The sequence below is a fragment of the Ambystoma mexicanum genome, chromosome 5p (assembly GCF_040938575.1).
Source record: "Ambystoma mexicanum isolate Mex_15411 chromosome 5p, UKY_AmexF1_1, whole genome shotgun sequence".
Classification (NCBI taxonomy): domain Eukaryota; kingdom Metazoa; phylum Chordata; class Amphibia; order Caudata; family Ambystomatidae; genus Ambystoma; species Ambystoma mexicanum.
The window spans coordinates 1,345,774,763-1,345,800,228 of NC_090930.1; the positions used below are offsets into that span (position 1 = coordinate 1,345,774,763).

The 25,466-nt window shown below is 44.4% G+C and overlaps 1 protein-coding gene across 1 annotated transcript in view; it reads left to right on the top strand.

Moving 5' to 3' along the window:
- Positions 1-25,147, top strand: part of LOC138481555 (zinc finger protein 2-like) — a 258,357-nt gene extending 233,210 nt beyond the window's left edge. Inside the window, exon 8 of the mRNA XM_069613733.1 lies at positions 20,846-25,147. Coding sequence (XP_069469834.1) covers positions 20,846-21,537 — 692 coding nt within the window. The 3' untranslated portion in view covers positions 21,538-25,147. The remainder of the gene's footprint in view (positions 1-20,845) is intronic.
- Positions 25,148-25,466: the final 319 nt, after the last annotated feature.

Below are 25,466 nucleotides of genomic sequence, written 5' to 3' on the forward strand. Positions count from 1 at the left end.
TCTGACCTCTGGCCCGACACACTCTGCCGGACATACTTTAGATTTTCTCATCACCACAGACATCCCTTTCTCTAACCCTCTCACCACTCCTCTCTCTTGGACTGACTTCTTTCTACTTTCCTCTCATCTGAAACTCTCTATGCCTCAGGTAACCCCCAACCCCCCCAGCACTGACACCTACCTTCTTGGCCATTAGCCCCATGAAGTGTGTGTCAGTGGATGACTTTGCCTCTACTTTCTCTGCTCCTCCTACTCCTGCGGCTGACTCACCCCCTGACACAGCCCTCTCTAATCTACTTTTTCCAACACCCTGGACATCCTTTCCCCTGTCGTGAGAATCCGGCTGAAGCCTACCTCCAAGTGCAACTCTTGGTATGCCTCTGACCATGCTGTCCTGAAATGCAAATGCAGGGTGGTTGAGAGGAAGCATAGGGCTTTGGGCACATCCTCTGACAAACTGGCCTGCCACCTGCTCCAAAGGCAATGCAGACTCTCTGTCCTGTCCAAGAAGAGAGCACACATCCAAGCCTACATCTCTGAGGCCTCTAACAACACGGCCAAACTCTTTAAGATCTGCAAGGAACTGGCCAATCGTGTTGCAGGCTCTCCTGTTCCTTCCCAGTCCCTCTGTACAGTTCTGTCCTCTCACTTCTCCACTAAAACTCAGGACATCTTGTCCTCTATCTCCTCTCCCTCTCCCTCTTCCTCGCTTGGTCCCCCCTTTGGCCTTCTCTCACACTCTTTCTCCTTTCTCTTCGTTCTCTCTGAAAACACCTGACAAGGTTTCTAGACAAGTCCGATGTATGAAAGTGTCATCCAAACAGGTGCTCCCCTGCTTCTCCAGAACCATCAAGGACCATATATTAATACCCTTGCACTAGCCTTGGCTGATTTCTGTAATCACTCTTTTGCCACTGAATTTTCCCCTCCCCTTAAGCACTCCCTTGTGGACCCCCTCCTCAAGAAGCTGTGGGCCGATCCTACCTGCCCGGCAAACTATCGCCCGATCTCCATCACTCCTTTGCTGGGCAAACTCTTGTTAAAGCTGGCCATCTCCCAGTTTACACTGCACACTGCATCTGTTGGTTGTCTCCATGGCCATCAATCTGGCTTCAGAGCTGCAAGAGGCACGGAAACTGCTCTGCTGAAAACCCATGAAGATCTGCTCTCTAACCTTGACTCCAGCATTCCTTCTGTCCTCATCCTCCTTGATCTCTCCTCTGTTTTTGACACGGTGAACCATGCCATTCTGATCAATATACCCCATGAGCACCTGGGCATTTCGGATCAGGCCCTGGAGTGGTTGGCCTTCTTCCTCTTGGACCGCCCGTCCCAGGTCCACCTTGGTCCCTTTCTCTTTGCCACCTCTCTCTCTACCTGTTTTTTCCAACCTCTACTTGCCCCCTTTGGCCCACCTGATCTCTACGTTCTCCTCTAATTTTCAGTTTTATGTGGATGACAATCAGCTTTCCTTTAGGCTCTCCTCAGCCTCCTCTCCTCTCTCTTCCTATGCACAATTTAGGATTGGTGCACCTCCAACAATCTCTGCCTTAATTCCACTAAGACTGAGATCCTTCTCATTGGGACCCCCGCTCCTGCTTTCCCTCTCTCACTGTCTCACTCTCGCCACCCACCTTGGTACCTCTTCCTTCGTCTTCCTGTGAGGCAATAAACCTTGGTCTACGACTCCACTCTTTTGCTCCTTACATCTCGGACGTCACCAAGAAGTCCCACTGCCAGCTGCACCTCCTCATAGGGCCTCTTCCCTTTCTTTCTTTCCCCCAGAAGCTCACTGTCTCCAGGGCCCTGGTTCTCTCTAGGCTGGACTACTGCAACAGTCTCTTTCTCAATCTGCCTTCCTCTACTTTCCACCCACTGCAACTAATCCAGAACAGGACTGCAAGACATATTCTTGGCCTTAAGCCCAAGGACCGCATCTCTCGAGCCCAGAAATCTCTCCACTGGCTCCTGGTGGCTGCAAGGATCAAGTTCAAGACCCTTTGCATTGTCCACAAGACTTTCTCGGGCCAGGGCCCACGCTACATCCAACAATCTCTTCCAAAATACCTTCCTTCTCTGGCCCTTTGCTCAGCTACCTCCAATTCTCTAAGGGTCAGATGCTTCTCCAGGCAGAGAGTGGGGGTATATCTCTCCTCTGGAGGTGCCTCCCTCTTGAATAGCCTCCCTGCTCCTCTCAAACTTGAGCCAGACCACCTGAAGTCTGCTGTACCGACTGGTTGCTTGGCTGCCCTCAGAATCTCACTGGGTACCGGGCTCCTTCTTGATCAGTCATCCCTGCACTGCCTCCGGGCCTACCACGCACTTAGGGACTGTAACTGTAACCCCACAGTCCCTTGTCTACTTGCACTACTCAGAGCTGCGCTGCCCTGGCTGCACTTACACAGAGCATTGCTGCCCTGTTTTCTCCCACTTCTCCCTTGCACCCCCCCTTTCCCCTTGCACTTCTCGTTTTCTCGCACTTGCACAATCTGAATGACACAAGGCCTAGTAAGATCACTTGTCTTGTCCTCCCTCCACCTTCCCTCCCTTTCTTGTCGCGCCTAGAAACACTTGTGTACAGGCACGTTATAAATAACTTCTCATATAATATCATATACACAATATCACTTGACTTTCTAAGCACTTTTACTCTAGGGTGATTCTCTTGGCTTTCTTAGTGTCGGAATTCTGGTTTCTCTTTCAGTAGAAGTCCCTCTGCTCACAAAAATGGTCAAATATCTAGAAAAACAGCAGAGAAAAAGCAAAGGTTTGGGGTCATGTGAATCGGGACATGGGAACAACAGAAATTGAATTCTGTCCTAACAGTTGCTCCTCCCAGAGTTAAACCAGGGGGTAACTAATCCCTTTCAGAAAGGACACATGGTTAAAGTCGGTTAAACTGCTGTTTTGGAGTAGCTGCCATTTTTGCCTTATTGCAGAGGTTCAATCTTTGCCGACCATAGGACCTACAACATCCCTTTTGGAATGTTCTTTCTTTTAGCAGAAGAGTTCTGTTTCAAAACCCCTGACGGTAAAATACTTCCCCTGAACATAAAGTATGCTTTTCAAAAGGGCCCTCAGTAGTCCTAATGATCCATAGGATTTCCTAGATTTCTTCCAAATCTAGTCAGCACTCCGGTAAGAGCAGGAAGTGTCTTAGGTTTTAACATGGAAGGGCAAGTGGTAGATAGTCTTCCTTTTTCTTTTGTAACTAGGGAACCTACCAGGATTAGGAATAGACCCTTTCGCTAGTTGGCTCTTGGGAGATGTGGAGTTTAACCTCACACCACCGGAAAAGGCACCTCTCTTCCAAGTCATTCCATAGCACAGCTTTGCCTTGGATATTTTCCTGGAAGCTGACTAGTAGAGTTAACTTTCTGTCAGTAATCGCAATGGCAACATTTGTTACAGGGATTGACTGAAGGGAGCCACTATATAACTTTGCAAGAACATCTGGCCCAAAGAAAGCAGTACCTACAACAGTGATATTGGCAGCAGTATCCCTTTTTCCAGTGGCTGACGTGGCATTTACTTGAACGGGATGAATGTACTGCTCAATATTGTGAGGAATAGCAATTTCTTTTTTGGTGCGTAATTCCCCCACTAAGATAGAGGCCGAAGAAGTCTTTGGGATGTCTGCTGCATAGTAGAATGTCTCCTCAGAGTCAGAGGTCATGCATACTGTACTCCCCTCGTCTGCCTTCTGGGATAACTAGAGCAACCTCTGGGGTTGTCGCACTTTCCACAGTCCCAGATAATGCAGGGAGTTTGGGAAAGTCTGAGGAACCGCCACTTGCGTTTCGGATAGTAGTGCAACCCATTCTGTGGCACCAACTCACAAGGGGCTTACCCACCTCTACTTTATGGACCTGTGGGGAGAGTGAAATATGATGACCGGGATTATTGATCTCCTCCGCTCCATGAGGATCCCCTTGTCTAGACACAAGTCTGCGTTCCTTTCCAGCTCCATAGGATGTAAGACCTCGAAATAAACAAAGAAGCACAAGCAACACACAGAGAACAAGCATTATTGATGGGCTCCAGTATGACTAAATGAATCATGCCTCCAGCTGAGTCAACCTTGTGGCCTTTCATCCAGCCATAGAAGTCTTTCAGGGAGCAATTCACCCAGCACACCCACTGGGCACCATCCTTCTTTTTTAGTTCCATAAAATTCCTCAGCATAGTCGTTCAACCAATCTAATGTATCAGTCTCTTCCACATATTTATTGACCAAGTTCTTTGGGAACTTGGACTGATTGGGAGACTGCGACCCACCCAGAGAACCAGAAATATTAGCATTGACAGACTTGGCAGTCTCCAAATCTTATTTCTTGAGTTCAAGCTGGTAGGCTCTTGCATTCTCCTGCTCATCCAAATTCTATTCCTTAAAGGTTTTTTCACTGAGTCAGCTCCCATTCTTCTTATCAGTAAACTCTGCCTCAAACCCCTTTAGGACTAATTCCAGAGTTTTGCACTCAGCCTACAGTTAGTCCTTTTTCAACTCCAGTTGCATAGCTCTAATCTTGGGTCTCTCTCTCTTGTGAGAGGGGGATTGTGGCGAAATTACTTCTGCCCTGCAGGAGTAGAAGCGTGAGTAGTGGGTAAAGGGTCCAAACTACTGCAAAACAAGCGTGATGCCCATCATAAAGGTAAAACAGGCACAGTTAAGCGATTATACCCGTAGCATTTGTCTTGGCTGTTTGCAGATTGCCAGACCGCTAGTTGGCATTTTGATACTGATTTTAGATTATATTTATGTCTAGGTTCGATTTTAGTCATTCCCCCCCTCCCCCCCCGAGTATGTTGCGCTCAAAATTATTTTGTTATTCTTTTCGCAGCCCTACGTTGCTCTCATACTTTCAATTGCAAGTGCCCTTGTCTTAAGGCACTTCTTGCACCTTTGTATTGCTATATACGCTTCAACTACATTTCCCTTTGACTTTGTAGTTACTGCACTTTTATATACATCAGTCAGGCGCGTCAGAGTCTAGCCAGTCTGAGCTGCTATTTAACCTCTATTCGCACCGTGTGCTGACCCATAGTATTTATCTTAACTGTTTGTAGATTACCAGACCGCTAGATAGCATTTTGATATTGATTTTAGATATTTATATCTAGATTCAATTTTAGTAATTTTCCCAAAATTGTGTAGTTTTAACGTATTGCGCTCACAATTATTGAATTGTGCTGTTATTTATTCTTTTTGCCACCCTACATTTCTCTCATACTTTCAATTGCAAGGGCCTGTGTCTTAAAGCACGTCCTGCACTTTTGTATTGCTATACACGCTTGAACTACATTTCCCTTTGACTTTGTAATTAGAGCACAATCATATTCCTTGTCAGGTGCATCATTCCCAGCACGTCAGGGTCTAGCCAGTCTGACCTAGTCCGTGCTTCTGTGCTTCGGGTACTGGTCTCTGTCGTCCAGAGTTCAGATCTTCAATTTTCCCCAGTAAGTTTGACCATTCCTTTTTTCTCATGGAGCAGCATCCACATCTGGTGTCACTCTTAGCAGCCCTGAAAGCAGCTAGGCAATCTATTGTAGATAAGTAGCTACACTTGAACATCGATGAGCTGGTAAAGACGAGCAGTGAGGAAACGCCTTGTACTTCGAGGGAACATTCTCCCCTGACGGTTAACTTATACCTCCCTGAAAGGGGAATTAATTCACAAGCAGGTGTATTACTGGACGCTGTAAAAAAAAAAACACATGTAGAGACCCATTATGAATTTAATCGAACAGCCACTATTTATTACACTCAGTAATACCATATTTGACCCCCTGTAGCTCAGATGTTCTCCGGAACAATAATAATCATATTGTTGGAAATACACACATGAATGAATGGAGCAGAATAGTTGTGGAGCCGATCTTGTTAAATGTACTCACATTGAAAATAGCTCTACTTAATAGCTGCTCCATAGGGAAATATGCCATTGATATCCAGGGTTATATACTTGACAAAGAGGTAGACATCATGGCCATAACCGAAACATGGCTGAAAGAGTCAAGTGGACCAGTTGTTGACTTGGCCACTCCAAAAGGTTTCAAATTCTTTGGCCAGAATAGAAATCTAGGAAGTGAGGGGGGAGTTGCACTTATAGTCATGGAGGAACTATGTTTTTTTTAGATACTTTTCGACTTGTGATGGTTGGGAAATGTTATACCACAATAATATGAGTACAGTGTACTGGGGGAGGAGTTCATTTTAAGGTGTATCGACTGCCCAATGAGATGCCTAATTTCAATGACAACCTTAAGGGCATACTGACAGGTTTTAATAAGCTCAATTTGTCCACCCTATTGATGGGGGATGTTAACAGGTGGAGAGGAAATGATGCAGACAAAGAAGCACTTTCCCTCGAACAAACCTTAAAAAACATTGAAGTGGTTGTCCGCAATAGTGAACTTACACATGTTAAAGGCAATATCTTGTGATGGGTCGCATCTAGGAATCTGCAGGTTAACTCCATTAACACTGATCTTTGCGTCTGGTCCAACCACTATTATTCACTTCCAGGTTACCCTGCCAGGAAAGCAGGCCCTGCAATGTAACCCATGTAAAAGTGTTAACGAGTAGGAATTTAAAAAAAGTTAGGCAGGAAGACCTCAACTAATGTTTGTTGCATTATGGAAAGTACCACAGATCTTGACTCCCCAGAACCCCTGGCAGCAAGGTATGATTGAGGTTTGTTGGAAATGCTTAATAAAGTGGCACTCATGAGGACTAAGATGGTCAGGGACCGGGAGAACCATTGTACCCGTTTCTCCCCAGAACTCATTGAGCTCAAACAAGAGAAGAGGAAAGCTGAGAGTAATTGGAGTAAAAATAAGACCGATGGAAACAGGGTTATTTGGAAGAATATAGAAACACCGTGCAGAGAAGGGATTTTCGAAGAAAATGTAATGGCAAAATTAAAAGCTCTAGTAATAATACTAGGAAACTCTTTGAGATTTTAAAGCTTGGAAAAGAAGCATCTAAAATCTGACTCTTCCTCCCCCACAACAGAAGATTATATAAACATACAACAAACTTTTGCTAATAAAATTACCAGAGCGAATGCAAGGATTGCTGGAGAATCTGTCTCAGTTGCGTCACTTGAGAAGGATACGATAACCTCAACCAAGAATCATTCACTTTTTATTTTTTCGCCTATCTTAGTGCCGGATATAGAGAAAATACTAAAGGAGATGCGCTGTACATCTTGTTGCCAAAATAGTACTGAACAACATTTGGTCCTTTGCACCTTTTTTAACACGCTTTACAAAAGCCACATTCTTAAAGAACAATTCCAGACAGTATTAAGAAGGTTGTGGTTACTCCTCTACTAGAAAAGGCATGACTAGATCCTAAAGATGTGAACAACTTTAGACCTATCACAAATGTCCCTTTTCTCTTAAAAGTCGTAGAGTCGCCACTTCACAGCTACTACAAGAACATCTGAATAGGGTGACATCCTTCCTCTTGGGCAGTCTGGATTTAGATTGCACCATGCCATGGTACAGAAAGCGCACTATTGGACCTCCAGACTCAGATGTTGGATATTGTGGACAGGGCTGTGGATGCTGCTCGATTTATCAGCAGCTTTCGATCTCCTTGATCATAGGAAACTCCTGGCCACAATATCCTCTGTGGGGCAATGCTCGTCATTAGCTGTTGAGTGGATTGATATGATATGATAGTTTATTTATACAGCACCTATACACAATGTGTTTCAAAGCACTTCAAGGCAAGGGAGGGAACAAGGGAAAATACAATGATATTCTTAAAGGCCATGAACAGTAAGGATGTGAAATTAACTATCGTACTCGGCCTGACAACATTTCAGATAGTGCAAGAGCTAAAACATAGATAAGGAAGGTAGGGGGAGAGTGAGAAGGAAATGGAAACAGACAGACGACTACCGTTCTAGGCCTGACAACATTTCTGGTAGAGCCGGAGAAAACAAAAGGTGAGGGAGAGGGGTGCAGAAAGGGAGGGGAGGAACAAAACTGGTTATTCCTTTCAGATATTATGTCCAGAGTATGCTGGGGACAGGCTTCCTCCACCCAAAAAACATCTAATTGTGGTGTCCCCCAGGGAGCGTGCTTGTCCCCGGCACTCTTTTTAATGTCTACTTGCACCCTCTATATAACATCCTAGATGGGGCAGGAGCTAGATTCACAAATTTTGCTGATGACACACAGCTTTATTGATTGAGTTAAGCATTGATTATGCTAAAGATGTGAGGAATATTCTAAATATTTCCAAACTACTTAAGGACTGGATAACAGCCAATTGGCTTTGTTTGAATAGTGCACTGATTTCTGGATCCCCATGCCCAAGCTAGAATGAAATTGGGCCGATGATATTTGAATTTTTCCATTGACGGCCACTGCATCAAAACACTAGATAACTTGAACACTCTGGGTGTGCTATTGGACTGTTCGCGAGGTGCTGATGCTCAGGTGGAGAGTGTTATTAAAAAATCACAATACCACCTCAGACTACTTAGACTAGTGAAACCTTAGGTCACAAGCAAATACTGCAAAATCTTAGTTTGGGCCACAATTATGCCCCAACTAGATTATTGCAAAGCACTTTTAGGTGGAGCGAATAAGAACTGTATAAACAAACTATAAACTCTTCAAAATGATGCTGTGTGAATCATGAAAAACATACCTAAGAGGAATCATATTACCTATGCCAGGAGTGAACTACATTGGTTACCAGTTGCATCCAAGATTAACTTTAAGATTATTATTTTGATGCACAAATGTCTGCATGGATACGCACCTGCGTATCTTAAAGAAAGTCTCACCCTGACAACTGCAGGGGAGAACAACAAGCTCTAATGACACCCTCTCACTAATATGTCCAAAGGTTAAAAGAACAAAAGGGAGGGGACGTTCCTTCCCTGTCCAGGCTACACATGCTTGGAATGGTTTACCATTTGAACTGTGTAGAGAAGAGTTTCTTCACATTCCGTAAATGGCTTAGAACCATACTGTTTAATTAAGACTTTAATACATATATGCTGATCTGTTAGCTAATTCATCTGTTCTTTGTTGTAAGTCTCATTAATGTGCGCCCTGATGCCTGCGGGCTGCGGTGCGTTACAAGCCATGAAATAAATACCTCCTTTGCCTTTTGTGGTAATGTGGGCAGAGGGAAGGCTATACTCCCAAGTGGGGTGTGAATGTGATTCAGTAGCAACTGTGATGAATCGGGTATGATTCTTCCCAGAAAGATGGCCTGGGACCCTCCTCATGTGGCCAGGGAAAGGCAGACATTTCCTGATCCCGACACTGGGGGTGGTGTACTGCGGGAGGATAACATTGGGGGGAGACAGGCCAGGAAGACTGGGACAACCGCCCTTTTAACTTCCCCATAATCCCACACTTGTCATGGTTGTTTGCCAAACTGCAGAAGTTGAAATAACTAGCTTTATTGAAGGGGGCTACAAGTCCCAGAATCCCAGAAGTACTGGGACGAGGAAGAGGACTGAAGAGGCATATAGGTGTACAAGTCAGGCAATTAAGACTAACAACCCACACCTGAAGGAACCTGGGAGGCATAAAAGTCCCCCTTCTGGTGCAGGCAATAAGAGAATGAGAATGAGAAGGAGGAAGGAGGAGTGGAAGGAGCTGGAACTGTGAATGAAGTGCGAGCCATAGCAGTAGTGCAGAAAGAAGAAGACACCAGTCTGTCAAAACAAGCAGAAGTGGGAGAACAAGAGGGACGCCGGAACGAGGAGACATCAGATTTCACCTGCATGTTCTGAAAGAGTCCTGTTTCCCCAAACTCTAAAGTGCAGAGGCTGCACAGAGGAAGACATGCAAGACAGCTGGTTTTCCAAATGTGAGTCTGATTGCAATGGTTGTGATGCAGAGACTGTGCTGGGAACTAAGGAGAGGAGCAGTTTTCAAGCCTTGGATATTAGGAGCGAGAGGGGATCCAAAGACGTGTGGCCGGACCGGAGACACCTTCACAGAGGAAGGGTGTGGGTACTAATGAAGTAACAAGTGAAGAGGAAAGAGGAAGGTAAGTTGCCCATTTAAAAAAAAAAAAAAGAATGGGTTGCTGTGTAGATTGCTGTGCAGATTGTGATACCTAGAAGTCATAAAGACATTAGATAGCTTGTGCTCATTTCACTGGGTGACATTTGGGAATCAGTAAGACCCAAGCCCAAATTGTGAATATATTTTTATTGGCCCAGTATTTATGCTGATATCAAAATGTTCATATATACCTGTGAGCTTTGCCAGAAGACCAGTACAAAAATTGCCTCCTCCTGCTTCTTTACAACCGTTAACTATTATTGAGGTTCCTTTTTCACAAATTGAGATGGGCATAGTAGGACCATTCGAAACATTGAAATTGGGGAATAAATACATCTTGGTTATTTGAGATTATTCAACCAGGTATCCTAAGGCCTTCCCTTGAAGGAATAATCCTTCCCAACAAATCTTGAAACACTTATTACCATTTTCATCCCAGAACTGGTTCCCCGAAAGAAATCCTGACTGACCAAGGTTCCACTTTTATGAGTAAACTCATGGCTGAGGTCGAAGACATTCTTCAAATTAAAACTCTAAGGACCTCAATTTATCACCCCTAAAACTGATGGATTAGTTAAAAGATTCAACCAGACACTGAAGCATATTCTAAAGAAATTGGTTGAAAAAGATGGGAAGAACTGAGATGTTATGATACCTTTAGGCACTATTTGCCATCAGAAAAACTCCTCTATCTTCTACAGGCCTGTCTCCCTTTGAATTGTTATATGGAAGGGATCCAAAAAGCACCTCAGAATTAGTGATTGGATAGATTCGATGGAAAATGTGCATGGTTACACATCTTTATCATATCTATGTCTATGTACAGAGCATAAAATACCTGAGGTTCTTGTACCTTTATTATCGATCTATCTGAGTCGTGCTTCTCGATCGGAATTTTGAGATTTGGGTAGAATCTCCACCACAGAAAGAGGAAACTCTGAGACATATCCTGGTAGAGTGCCCAGCTTTATACCTCAATTTTAGGTACATTTTAATATAAGAGAAGTGGTTACCACTTCTGCTCAAGTTATTTTAGTAACTCATTTGGTAGTGTGTTTTTTGGTAAAAGATGGAAATTCACTAAACTCTGATAACTTGATTGAGATGTGTTTTTATCAATTGTATTTTAAGTGAATAGTTGATGAAATAGCAATTTAATGATGTGAACTATGTAGTACAACAGATGATATGTTAAAGGGTGTTTTGAAACCATGTGACAATAAATAAAAATAAAAAGCATATATGGAAGGGAGCCCAGAGATGTTGGACGTGTTATGAGAGACCTGGGAGCAGAGGGAAAGGGACACTATTCCTTCATCACAACTGCTCAAAAGTTGAAATGGCAGCAGTAAGAAAAATATGACCAAAGTTTGTTCCAAATTATGCGTGTTAGTTTATTCTTAAATTCAGCCGACACTTGTTTCGACGCAAGGTCGTTTTCAAGGCAATGTTCTGATTTGGCAATACCCTGATTGTACAGCGTGTTCTCGCCCTTGCTGGGTAGCCTTTTGGTGGGTCTGGTAGTATTGCTCGTGTCACAGAAAATGTTCCTGATATTGTCTGAAAAGTCACTGGGTTAGATCCCTGGTGCTGCGTTTCGTTGTTGTTAGGGAGAATTCTCATAAATGTGCTAATTCCCTTCACCTTAGAGACCCCCCAGCAACTTTGCTGGATTTTGAGGACTTGATTTTTTTACCTGAAAAGAGTGTGAGCCTTTTTTTCCACCCTTTCATGTATTATGATGTGTGTTTTACTCTTGTGTTCTATGATTATGCAGTTTTAGATAACTCCATAGACATCATCTTTTCATGTGTGTTACACAGCACCTTCAGTGCAGTGACACAAGGATGTCTTTTAGACTTACAAAAGGTTTATATACCTTCTCTGGGATAAACTACTGTTTCCCAGAGAATGTAAGGTTAAATTGATTTTACTAGTCTTTTTAAATTCCTAGACCCAGGACCCACTATCTTCCTATAGAGTGCTAGAGGGGTTACCTAGTATCCCCTTTGTCTAAAAACTCATGTAGCAGTCAAATGCTACCCTTTTCTATCGAAATGGCTGGTGGCAGTGGTTTTACAACGAACTACCATGATTTTTCCCGACCGCGAACACCGGTAGCTAAAAATCACGGGAGCCATGTTTTTCAAGATGGCGTCTTAAACCCCTTTGTTTAAACGGGGCCCGGTCTTCTTTTTTCGCCATTTCTTTTTGGAAAGGTCCTTCTAGAGATTGTCTCTGCGCGCCAAACTATGTTTGGTCACTTTGTTTCTATGCCTTTGGCAGGCTTCACGACTGAAGACCGCCTCTGGTGCCTGAGTGTCTGGGGTGGGCAGGAAGTGAGGGAGGTGCCCGAAACTCCCTGTGCTTAGTCTCCTAGGAAACCCAAATTCACTCTGGCTTGATTGGCTGGCTGACTGTCCAGCAAGGACAGCCACCCTGCTGGGTGAGTGGCTGCTAGCCTGGAATTAATGGGAGAAAACTGTTTAAAAGGCGAGTCTCTTGGACTGAAAGGCAGAGTCGACCACTGGAACGAAAGAACAGATGACGAGCTGGAAGTGGACGGCTGCTGCAACTCCTGGACCGTTGGTTTGCCCAGTGAATCCCTGTTGCAGGTCCGAATTGCCAAGTTCATCTCGACAGAGAAGCCCCCTCAAGGACGACTTCTCCCTTTGAGTTGGTGGGACCAATCAACTCTTAAGCATCCTGGATACCATTCTTGAAGCCGGTTAGGATTAACTAGGGGGAAGGACACCAGCTCGTGTGCTTCACTACAGCTACTCGAAGCGAAGATCTTCAATTTGCCAGCTTGTTTCACCAGTCTCCGTGCAGTGCAGGAGTCCCCTGACGTCCTCCCTCTTGTCCCCACGACTGAGGCTCAGGAACAGTGAGATCCGCAGGAACTGCCAGGAACCAACGTCTTCAGCTGTATTTTTTCTTCATATTAAGGTACTGTGCCAACCCGATTGAGAGAACTTGCCTCTCGCTGTGAAAGTTCGAGAAACTTTCCAAACTTGCAGGCCTAATCAGCTTGTGACCCAACATGATTCTTTTTCGTACAAACTACTTCTGAGAACTTTGGCAAATACTTTACCGTTTACTACAAGAACTGCTCTTTCCTATCCAAGACACTAGCCCATTGACTTTGGCCTAGGCCTATTGAACTGAATCGAGTCCTCTAGTGAACTAAAACAATTTGCACTGGCTAAAAAAGTATTTGTGATCTCAGGCTGGCAAGCATAGTGGTTCTCTCGAAGCCTGGCAAACCGCCGAGCTGTGGGCCTCATAGAGGCCAATATCCTTAATAAACGGAGAGGCCAAAATCCTGGCCCGAGTATTGGCCAATCGCTTGTTCGGGGTGATCAGGTCTCTGATACATAGAGACCAGTGCAGGTTTATGCCTACTAGATCTGCACGAATGAACCGTTGCAGAGTGCAACTCGCCATTGGTCTAGCTACTGAAATACCGGATGTTACATTTGTCCGTCCTGCTCCCCCCGATACTAGTGCTCATCTAGTTCCCTCACACCGTCTCAGGCATTCCAGGCACTCTGCACTCGGCACTTGGACACAAATAATACTCAAAGCCAGAGGGTTGGGTGTAAAAGCTGTAATGTTAACACACACACCAGGCTCTGGAGGGCTGCATCGACTCTGACCCCTACCAGGCCTGGCTCATACTTATGTACAATGCAAAGCTACATATTAATCTCCTCCCCTTAGCCGTCCGTATTCATAACAACAGGTCATTTCGCCGAAGAGAGCGAATAAAGTACATATCAGATTGTCTTTGCAAAGTAGGCTCTTATCGACCTTGGGACTTCAGCCAGCAGCTTGAGCTTCAGAGCTGTGTACTTCACAGAATGGAGGGCTGTTGATGCCCATCTTTCGAGGCCTGGCTGGCAGACATTCCACAGCTAGCTTGGCTGATTGTGCTCTGGTGGTTCTCTGCAACATCTGCTTTCATTGTTTAGATGTTTTAGGCCAGTCCTTATGCCAAATCATTAGGCCAGTCTTCGTGCTTCAGATGTGATGTACCTCAACCAAAAGAAAGTGCAGAATCAGAAATGTGCCAGGTAACACCGGACACCTTGGCACTCCTTGCCATAGATTTTGAGAAGGCGGTTGATTCCCTCCGGTGGGACTCGCTTTGTGAAATTATGGGTTGCATGGAATTTGGCGGAAACTTCCTGGCCTGGGTTTGCTTGGTATACACTTCCCCCAAAGCGGCAATAAGAGTAAACAGGGTCACTTCTCAGGCTTTTGAACTGGGGCAAGGCACGCAGCAGGATGCCCTCCTCTCTCTGCTGCTGTTTACTCTGGCAATGGAGCCACTAGCGATAAAGCTCTGGGAAAGCCCAGCATGGTGGGGATTTAAATGGCTGGGGAGGGGAAGACAGGGTGTCACTCTACGCAGACGACCTCCTAATAAACATGAGCAACCCAAAGGTCTCGTGCCCGGTAGTGATTGGAATACTGTAGGCATACCAAAGCTTTAGCCGGCTCAAAATAAATTGGCAAAAATCAGTCCTCTTCCCAGTGCAGGGTGAAGTAACAATGCTCCCGCAAGAATGCCCACACACAATTGCGGCCTCAGGCTTCAAATATCTGGGTATCCACCTTAGCCCATGCCTGTCCGACTTCATCCGGCTCAATCGCTCCCCTGTGGCGAACAGGTTTGCACAGGATATCATACACTAGCAATCCCACCCATTAACTCTGCTGGGTAAAACTGCCCTTTTTAAGATGTTGACGCTACCTACATTTCTCTATGTCCTGCAGAGTGCCCCATTCCCAATTCCGAAGAAAGTTTTTATAGAAATTGAGGTAACCCTGTAGATGCTCTTATGTGGGGGGGGGGGACAACTACGGGTGGCATTGAAGAAGCTACAACGGTCAGTATGGGAAGGGGTTATAGGCCTGCCCGACCTGCGCAGGTATTATTGTGCAGCACAACTGGGTGTGGTAAATGACTGGCTACACAGGGACCTGAAACTCTCTCACATCGCAGTGGAGAGGAAAAGAATGACAGGTTGGACACCCAGACATTTTACTTTATGGGGGGGGGGTAAGCTACATGAGGACTTTCCCCATGCCATCGCAGCCCATTTGCCAGGTATGGGTGGAGGCGCACCAGGTCATGGTATGGGATGGAAAACCGACTCAACCAGCACATCTGGTATAACACACACCTAATGGAGCTGCTAAAGACGGGGTACTTTGTGGGCTGGGCAGCAAAACGAATCGACACCCTGGCGGATATAACACACGAAGGGCGCATCTGGCCATTTGAAGAGCTACAATGGCAATATGGCCTCCAGACAAGGGAGGGATTCCATTACATGCAAATAACACATGCTATGGATGCCCAATTTCCCTCACTGGGAGAGGTCCCAAAGATTTCTCCAATGGAAGCCAATCTGTTCTCATTGGGCATCCCTGCCAAGGTCACGTCTATATTGTACCAACTGCTCACAGCATTTGAGACTGCAGAGCTTACCTGACTGAGGGAGAAATGGGAACAGGACTTGGGGAGGCTGGAGCCAGAGGAATGGGTGGAGGCTCTGATGTTGAATAACGGCTCGGCTGCGGCTAATACAATTCAAGATCCTTCACAGGGTGTACTACTCCCGCACTGCGCTTACCAGCTAGGGCACGATAGACAGTGATACATGTCTTAGATGCAGTCAGGAAGGGGGTACATTTTATCATACACTCTCGTTTAGAAAAAAAGAGGGGGTGGTACACTCTGGGACTGCGTTCAGATTCAAGTCTTCTGGGGGAAATGCACGCAGCAACTGTCCACTGTAATGGGCGCTCGGGTTCCTCTGAAGCCGAAACTGGCATTGTTGGGGATATGGGCAGACACTGGGTTCATGAAATATGAGAAATCATTCCTGGCTGTGGCATTGGGGCCTGCTAAGAGACTGATTGCAGCATCCTGGGGCTCTGCAGCGTGTCCAAGACTAAGCCAGTGGGTTGCAGAAGTGGACCGCTTTAAGGCCCTGGAGAAGAGGTGTATAGGGCTAGGGGCTGCCCCGGAAGTTCATGAAGATATGGAGTAAGTGGGTGGTAGAGGGTTGAGGGCTTGACAGTATTGTTTGCTCTGAACCATGAACCTTCTTGCTGCAAATGTAACTAGTTAGAATCCTTTGCCAGTTGTACTCCCATGCTAATCTTAACACTGTTATATGGATCCTACTGTATTATGCTAAAAGTGTACCGATCCTTGCGTTTGTTCTGCTCTTTTATGAAAATAATAAACAGAATGGTTATAAATAAAAGAAGGCTAAAAAGAAAAGGCTTGTAACATGGAGAGGGAATCAACACTGAGACCGGAGGAAAAGGGAAAGAATCATCTAAAAGGAACTACGAAATATATTACTAAATACTGCAGAGACAACCATGCAATTTTAAAAATACTGAGGAAGCACTGCACTGAGGAAGCACTGCACTGAGGAAGAGACCACAACCTGGTTTAAGTATGTATGGACTACCTGAGAGATTATAATTGCCAGTTCATTAATATGGAGAAGAAAAGACCCCAACTTGGTATAGGTTAGTATGGGCTACCTTTGAGTGGTTATAATTGTTAGCTCATTAATATGGATCTCATCCTGAAGAGAGAGATATAATGTTATGACTAACAAACTAATATTGAGTAAGTGTTGATATACCTCTATATATTGTATTGATGAATGCAACATTGGACAGTTAGAACAAAATGGATACCTATCTCAGGTTGCATCCTTAATAATGAACAAGTAATGTTTATGATAAATATTTATAATTTGTATAATAATAATACTTCTGATGCTTGTTAATCTGCTTAGAATCACATGCGGTGCATATAGTCCGACGTCTATTGGCAATCACATAGTATTGCATCTTTCTCCAGCATTTGATCTTTCATAGATTCAGATGCTTGAATATTCCCCGTCGTCAGACTGGGAATCCTCTGTGATTTAAATAATTATTACAAAATTAAATATACATACATTATTTTCATGGAAAATGAATGTAGATTGCCCACTATGGCCTATAAGCCATTCAATTGTGTAGTCCCTCCACTTCACTTTGGTCCTTTATGACCCTAACCAATGAGGTGGCAGGGCTTAGGCTGCGCCACAGGCAGCCATCTTCAGATTTTAACGCAGTCTAACAGACAGAGGGAATCCTCTAGCTCTCTGAGCTTTTCATTTGTTCTCATTGTTAGCTGTTCAAAATATTTCTCAAATTGTACTCTATCTTGATCCCTGATCAAGCTCTATCTTTTCTGTGTTCTGGGCTCAGAAAACATTTAATTTCAGTCGGATTTCGTCGAGTGAAACTTCTCGTCACACCATGGCTGATGAACCAACTGTCAAAAAGCCTTCCCTGTCCAGGGACTGCATTAGGTATAAGAAGAAACTTGTCTACATGAAGGACCCTCATGAGCCGTGCATATACTACCTGTACCCTCATGAAATCCACAAATGTGACATTTCCAACAAAATTCTACAGGACAGACATAGAAGACTCCTTCTATGCCTAGAGTCAAAAGGGCACTCTTCTGATGAAGAATCTGTCAAGACAGCTCCTGTGCCATCTATAAAACCATCTGAGAATCAAACTTCAAAGAGAAGGGCCTCCTCAATAGAAAGGAGTGTTTCTCCTTCACATAAAAGCAAGAGGAAGGTGGAATTGACTTCCCTTACACTCTGGAGACCAGAAGAAACGGCATCCTGAGGAAAAAACGACCTCCAAAGGATGCGTTTTCCAAAAACCTGGGGGGCGGGGCACAATCGTCCACGAGGACACCGTCTACGAGCGGCACCGGCGATAAGGGCTCATTGACAACCGGACCGTTAACGAAACAGAAAACATCCAGTAAGTCCTCGTCATTGAAATCATCCTCCACGATACAATCGTCGACGAAGGAATCCCATCGCTCGTCCACAAAGCTCTCATCGACGGAGCCAAAAGAACATCATCCATCGGCGAAGTCATCATCGATTAAACCGGCTACGCCACTGTCAACTTCCTCATCGTCTGAGAAAAACAAGGCCAAAACACTGTCCACGGACATCAGTTACACCGTCCAATGAAAGCAGCTTGAACAAGCCATTGGGCATGGTTCCTTGCATCTCAGAGGCCCATGATGAACCAATAGGAACTCAACTGTCTCCCTTAAGAGAGATGACAGAGCTTCCAGACATCATTCTACAGGAGGAATTTTCGGATACCGAATTTGCACGTGCGCAGCCTATTCTCACCCCCAAGGAGAATAGCCCTCCCTGGCATTACACTATGGAGGAGCCCACTGATCCATACGATCCAGCACTCATGGAGTCAATGCAGAGGATTATTTGCGAATTCAACATGTGTCAAAGGCAAATGCAAAGGAATCAGTCTTCTACACAGAAAGATACAAGATCCCCCCCAGAGGGACAATTCACCTCATCATAGCACGCCAAGAAGCTCTCCTTCCAGGAGCAGACCTCATAAGAGAGCACGTTCACCAGAGCCTCCTCGCAGATCTAGGAGCAGGATGCACCGTGCTTCGCCGACAAGAGTCTCTCCTCCCTAGACCAAGGCCACCAACAAGGTACCCTACGGTAGTGTCATCAACCGCGTCGGTTTCAGACTTGCAGGAGGAGCTATTCAGAGATTTTTCAGACCCTGAAGAAGGAGAGATTACACATGAACTGGACACGCAAAGTGAAAGGGATAATTACATCGTAGAGAAACCTAGGAAGAAGGACTCTCCAGGAGATACTTCACTACCCGACGATTTGGTATCGTTTCATACGATTATCGGCAAGGCGGCAGACCTGTCTGTCGATGAATAAAGATTTACAGTAAAATAAAATGACATATCTTCGTGTTTAATCCAAAAGAGGGTATGACAGCTGCTGTTTACTGTGACTAGTTGACGGAGGCAGAGTGTGCCAAAGCTCACTGCAGCCTCGTTCTGTTACTGCCACATTACCTCACCGCCGATCTATGGGTTTGGAGGTAAGGCAGAGGAAAAACATGCAGCAGAATGCTGGAGGTAATTTCTCCACCTTACCCCCAAAAACAGCCAAATCGATGGAATTACTGCCAGCGGTAATTCCGCTGAAATCCCCACAGAGTCCTATGGACTCCATAAATGGGCACTAACACCACCGTACCACCACTTGTTATGCAGTGGTAATCCCGCCGACCAAGTGGTGGTAACAGTAATTGAATTTGGCGGTAGTTCAGCAGAGTTTCCACTGAACTGCAGCCAAACCTTTAATGTGGCCCATAGTGCCTTGCCCACTCTGCACCCAGGAATTTAGCATATCACCCTGCCTGCTGTGTCAATAGCTCCCAGGACACTTTCATAGTCCCAGGTATTCTCACCCTCTTCTGTGGTGCCTATCCTTGGTCAGGTTCTTGTGTTCCACTCTTTCTCAAGTGTCCCAAGCCTTTTAGGTTCTTCAGCCACTGTTGCATCTCCCAGCCACATGAATGGCTCTGTTGTTGCCTCTTCTTCCAGCTCTCTATCGGGCCACCCTGCTCCATTAGGCACTTCAGCACTCTGTCTCCCTATAGCCCCTTAGCTCTGACAGGCCTCTTGTGTCTTTGCCCTTTCCTTTCCAAGCCACTCCTCACATCCTTCTCCCACTGCTCCAGCAATCTCATTCAATTGTGCTTCCTTTCTCCCTGATACTTTGGAAACTGGCCCTAATGCAAAGCTTGAGCTGGGGCAGACATGGGTTCAATTGCAGCAATCTCAATAGTCAAACGACTTTGTGTAGTAGATTCAGGCTGGGGAAGGTAGCCTTTGAAAGGCCAAGTGGCCCTTTTCTGTTCAGACCATGTGCTTTGAGTGTTTGTGTGTGGGGCAGACCGTTATCTTCCTCCCTTGTTTGCCCTGTCGTTTCTGCATAGGAGGGGTTGATGTAGGGGTTTGTTTTTCTGAAGCCCACCTTCTGTGCTTTCTCCTGTGAATTTCAATGTGGGTTTCCCAGTTGTTTAGAAGTGTAGTGTAAAGGTTGCCGTTTCAAAGTCGTGTTGCAAAATGGGAGGGATAGGGTTCTCCAGTTAGATGTCTCAGGGGTGTGAGAGGGTTGTACTGTTAATTAATGAGGTAGTTGCAGGGATATGTTTCTCCCAGGTTTTACTTGGTGCTCAGTGTTTTGACGCTTGTCTTCAAGGAACATGTAGGGTTGTATAATGTAAAGGAAGGGGGATTTTCTCTGTAGTGAGGGGTTGTTGCAGCAATGTGGTTCTTCCTGGCACTAAGGGTATTTTAATTGTTGTCCCCAGGGAACAGGGAAGATGGTCACATTGAAATGAATGGGGATTTACAGATCCCCTGGGTCTTTACCTTCTCCTACCCCCTAGGTGCTGAGGTCAGAAGGGCTCTGGGACGAGGTCAGGAGAAGCTTTGGGCCTTACCCCCCCACAGATTGCAGATTTGAGAGTTAGATGTGCAAAAGGTGTAATTTTTCTAGTAGCTTATTCCAAATTAATCTACTCCAGGGCTGCTGCCGGATCAATAATGTGCTCCCCTATGATACAGGAGGAATGGCATGATTTTCATATTTGGCACCAATCCTTCACTGGTGGATCTTAAGGCATACACAGCACCTTCTGCCCCCTGTAGGCAATCTCACGAATTCCAGGTGTCTACTATAATCTGCAGTGCAAAAGAATCAATATATGCTCTTGTTCACTTCAGTTAAAAAAAAAAAATCTTCCATGTATCTGATGTGAAAATATAATCGTCTTGCACTTCTTCATATGGAGAACGCTAATACTGTATTTTGTATTATTAATCCAACAGGCAATGGAAACAGGAAGAGAAAAGTTAGCAATACTTTACAATGTGATGATAAATCGGCACTCTGCAAACCTACCGCAAAAAAGCTGAAAGACATCCCCGTTCAGAGCATGTACGAGAGAAACCTGTTAGAGAGCGAGATGTGGGCACTGAGAGACCAGGAACCGACAGGGGAGAAAAATCCACGACGACAAACTGGGTACAAGCAATTCACGAATTCCAGTTTGCATCAGATACTACCCAATGTGCATCGATCCGAAATGTACACTGGATGTGAGAGTGCAAAGAGCAATGACAGTATTATGACACGTGAACCGTACCCCCTTCAGAGTAGCAGCACGCACGCCTGTCCTGAAAATGAAGAGACCTGGCAGAACAGCTACCCTGCACATCACCGAGCACACGAAATAAAAACAAGAAACATGTGTCCGGTGTGTGGAAAAATCTTCTCATCACTCTCAGCCCTTATTAGGCATGAAAGAATACATACAGGGGAGAGACCGTATCATTGTGCGATATGTGGGAAAAGCTTCAATCAAACAGGAGCGCTGCAAAGGCACCAGAAGATGCACACAGGCGAAAGGCCTTATGAGTGCAATGTATGTGGGAAAAGCTTCAATAGAAACCATCGTCTTGTTGCACACCAAAAAACACATGGACTAGTCCAACAAAAATGCGATGGTGATCTGGTGTAAACTGTTTAAATGTCAACATGGAACCAAAAAGAATCACAGAAAGAGTAGTTGGTGTTACGCAGGATATCCCAATACCTTTTACAGTTTAACTTGAAAGCAAAATGTAAGACTCAGTTTTCCCAATTTATGCCTAAATACAGGCATAACAAATATTATCTGTATTTAGTTGTGAATCACAAAAACAAACGGAAGTTGTCAGGCACAGGAACGTAGTGCTAGGCCGATGCAAATAACCATCAAGCAGGATCTGCACTGCAGCCATTCAGTGGCAATTACCGGAATTTGAAAAACAGCCTTTCTTTGCTCATCACATGTAGCAGTACAGGTGACCCCAGTATCACAAATCAATAAGCAGATGTTGTGCCTCAAGTCTGATGCTATAAGTGCAGGCTATGAACCGACCCATTGCCATTAGGCTGCTTTCTTCCAGTTTGCCTGGCAGCTGAGAGCTCCAGTGTGGCAAGGGAGACTCGGCTGGGATGCCCTAACTCCTGTGTCAGGAGAAAGAGAAGCAGGAGCCCAGCCAGGCCTTCCATATTTCCTGTTTTCCTCTCTGCTGCCAGTTGCTACACTAGCATCACTAGTGAGCGGGTTAAAAGGAAAATGGAGAGGGGTGTGAATGGCCCATACCTATTTATTGGGCATGTGGGGACTGGTCATATCTTCTTGTGAGCATGTTGGAACTGCTCATATATGCTACTGGGAATGTCAAGACTGACCTTATCCGCTCTTAGGTTCGTGGAGACTGACCATTCAAGCAACTGAGCATGCAGCTATTGGCTTTAGCATCTACTGGAGATGTAAGAGTTCTCCATGCCTGCTATCTGGTATGTTTGTTTCGACTAGCTGCATATGGTGGCAGACCATAGCTCTTGTTTGGCAGTGTGGGCATTGGCCATACGCGCTACTAAGAAATGTGGAGAATAACCGTGTCTGTTAGTAGGCACGTTAGGAAAGGTCATATCTGTTACTGAGAATGTTAAGACTGGCAATTCATACTAGTGGACATGTGGTGGGACTTTGTTATTGTGTCGGGATTGGCTATACAGGCTATTGGACAAGGGGGATTGGGTATACTTCATACTAGTTGTGTGGAGACCTACCATACCTGCAGTTGTGCACGTGATGCTGGTTATAGTTGTAACTGAGTTTATGGGGATGGGCTAGCATGTTGCTGGGCATTTGAAGCCAGTCCTTGCCTTTTACTGGGTATGTGGGATTTATCCTTACCTGTGATATGTTGGGAATGACCATACCTTCATGCATCTCTGTTAGTGGGCCTTGCCATGCTTGCCAGTGGAAATATTAGAACTGTGCACACCTGTTATTGAATCGCCTAACGGAAGGCCTTATGTGTTAATGGGACATCGGGGCACAAGCCCTACCTGTCAGTAAGAAATGTGGAACTAGTTGTACCTAATGCTAAGCAAACCTCTTCCGATAAAGACTGCATTACTCGATTAACTGGTGAGTTTCAGTTTCCTGAATAGCCAAACATTTCTGGAGATTTGGCCAAAATGTTCACCCAGGTTTGACTCCGCACCACAATGAACATGCAAAGAATGCTATTTCTAGTGCCAGCCGAGGAGGGCAGGGCTCGAAATGAACACTTGATAAGCAAGAGCTAAAATCAGCTTCTGAGGTATCCAACATTAAACCGTGACCTGGAGCTACCACTGGGGAACGAGTAGCCAGCACAATCCAACTTCCACATAATATACAAACATACAATTGTGTCCATTATGTATATATAACCCCTTATTCTTCAAATGTCATATAAATGTGTCCAAATGTTTATGTATAGATGTACACAAGCACACAGAGTTAAATCCCCAGAGATGTGGTCTGGGGAACGAAAAGTAGCTCCTGGTAGCTTTTGTGTCTGATCCCATGATACCATGGCCCTTCGATGCTACAGTCGGGAGCTAAATAACTTCCAGCTCTCCTCAATTTCTAACCCTAAACCGTTCAATAAAACATGCTGCAGGGGCCTTCCAACATCCCCACTAGGCATTGGAACTTAGTTTTGTTTGATTTCTCGCATGTGTGGTCCTCTTACAAGAATCAAGAAATAATACTGTTTCTAGCGAAAAGCCCTCTTGTGCTGAAGAAAGAAATAATTGGCAGCTTTCACCTTGTGAATCCAGTGGAAATTGCCCTTTACATTCCAGCACAGACGCTGCCAGTGTTGGAAAGTTAAAACTATATATACTTCTATAAAAGGGGCTTTTCTTTCAGAAATTCTGCTCGTCTTGGACGATTTTGAAAAGAAAGTCTGGGATCAGCAGATGGTGCGTTTCAACGCCAAAAGAAGCGTTTAAAACATATTCCCAGCGTAGGCAGTCTTGGCACTGAAAATTGAATGATCATGTTTCCCATGTTGGCAGACAAACCAAACCATGCCTGCCTGCAGTGGAATTTTTAAAGTTTTCTTTTCTATAGAACTTCATTTTTCCAGTGCAAAATCCCAGTCACACTGAATATATAAATATTTTTTTTAAAATTTTTTTTTTTTTTTTATTTCGAGAACTGGTGGGAATTGCATTCCCACAATAGAAATAGTAACCATAATACTACTGGTTTATGGTCTCCACATTTTTACAATTTCTATTGCCGCAATTCGTTGCACTCCCAGATCTAATAGCATGTTTTTGGTCACATTCTAAATCATGGAATTACTTTCAAATATTCATGGGTCGCCTGCATTTTGCATGGGATGAACTGTGACGTGGTCACTTAACATAGCCAACCGTAGACTTGTATTTGAATGGTTGTTTTGACTGGCTATACTTGGAACTGATGATGTGACCAAGGGCCTTACCTGTATGTGGTTACTGGTCATACCTCTTACTGGGAATGTTAGGACTAGCCATAAATGCTACTGTTCATGTATTGTACTGCAAATCAATATGTGGATTGTCACCAGGTATGCAAAATGAAATGTTATCTGATGTTCAAGAATCAAATGTTTGCAGCCTTGTCTGCAATGTACCATGAATCAATTAATTAGTCTCTTTTAATATCTGATGCAGAAACCATTGCTTGCCATATCAATTAAGGTCAGTGCAGGATTGAGAGAATAGTTTTCGAGAATGAATTCGGCCCATGAGTGAGAAAAAAAGCATGAACTTGGTGAAATATTAGCAAAATGCACAGCCCAGCTTCATTACAGGCAAATCGATATGTATGCGTTTTACATTAGATTTACAAAATATGTATGTGTACTTTATTGACAAACATTGTATGCGAAATGTGTGTTGCAGCACAAAGAATAGTAAACCAAATTAATCTTTCCCTTTGTCTTTAATATATTACATCTTGGTTTTCACTAATTTGCAAACGTGTATGTTTTGTAACATTACATTTACATTTCAAACCACAACAAAGTACTGTCATTCATCCGATACAGTTTAGAGTGGACTTGGTCACAACTGTGACACACTTTCACACCAAAAAATATAGCTCTTCACTCTGTGCACATACAATCAACCGTTACAAGTTTGCAAAGTATTTCTATACAATGATGAAAATGTGTTCTGTTCTGAAAGGCACCGAAAACACTGCATGTGTTACAATGTAACATTTGGGGAAATAAAGCGAATTAATTTCACATTTTTTTTTAAAGACATTACATTTTAACTTCAAAGCACAACAATTATGTTGTGTCTTGTATTTGCAAACAGTAATATGAACGATTTGTTTTTATTTTAAAGACTGGCAAAATGAAACCAATGAATCTCCCTTTTTATTTAAACGCAGTGTTAGTGTTTCAATGTCCGTTTCACAGACCCATCTTACAAGTGAAATGCTATTTTGTAGTTTTAGTGTGCAGTCGACAGATTGCTTGTGACAACTCTGTGTGACCATTATCTAACAATTATACAATGTTAATATGGGGGTGCAAAGTCCTAAGCGTAAGAAAAAATAGA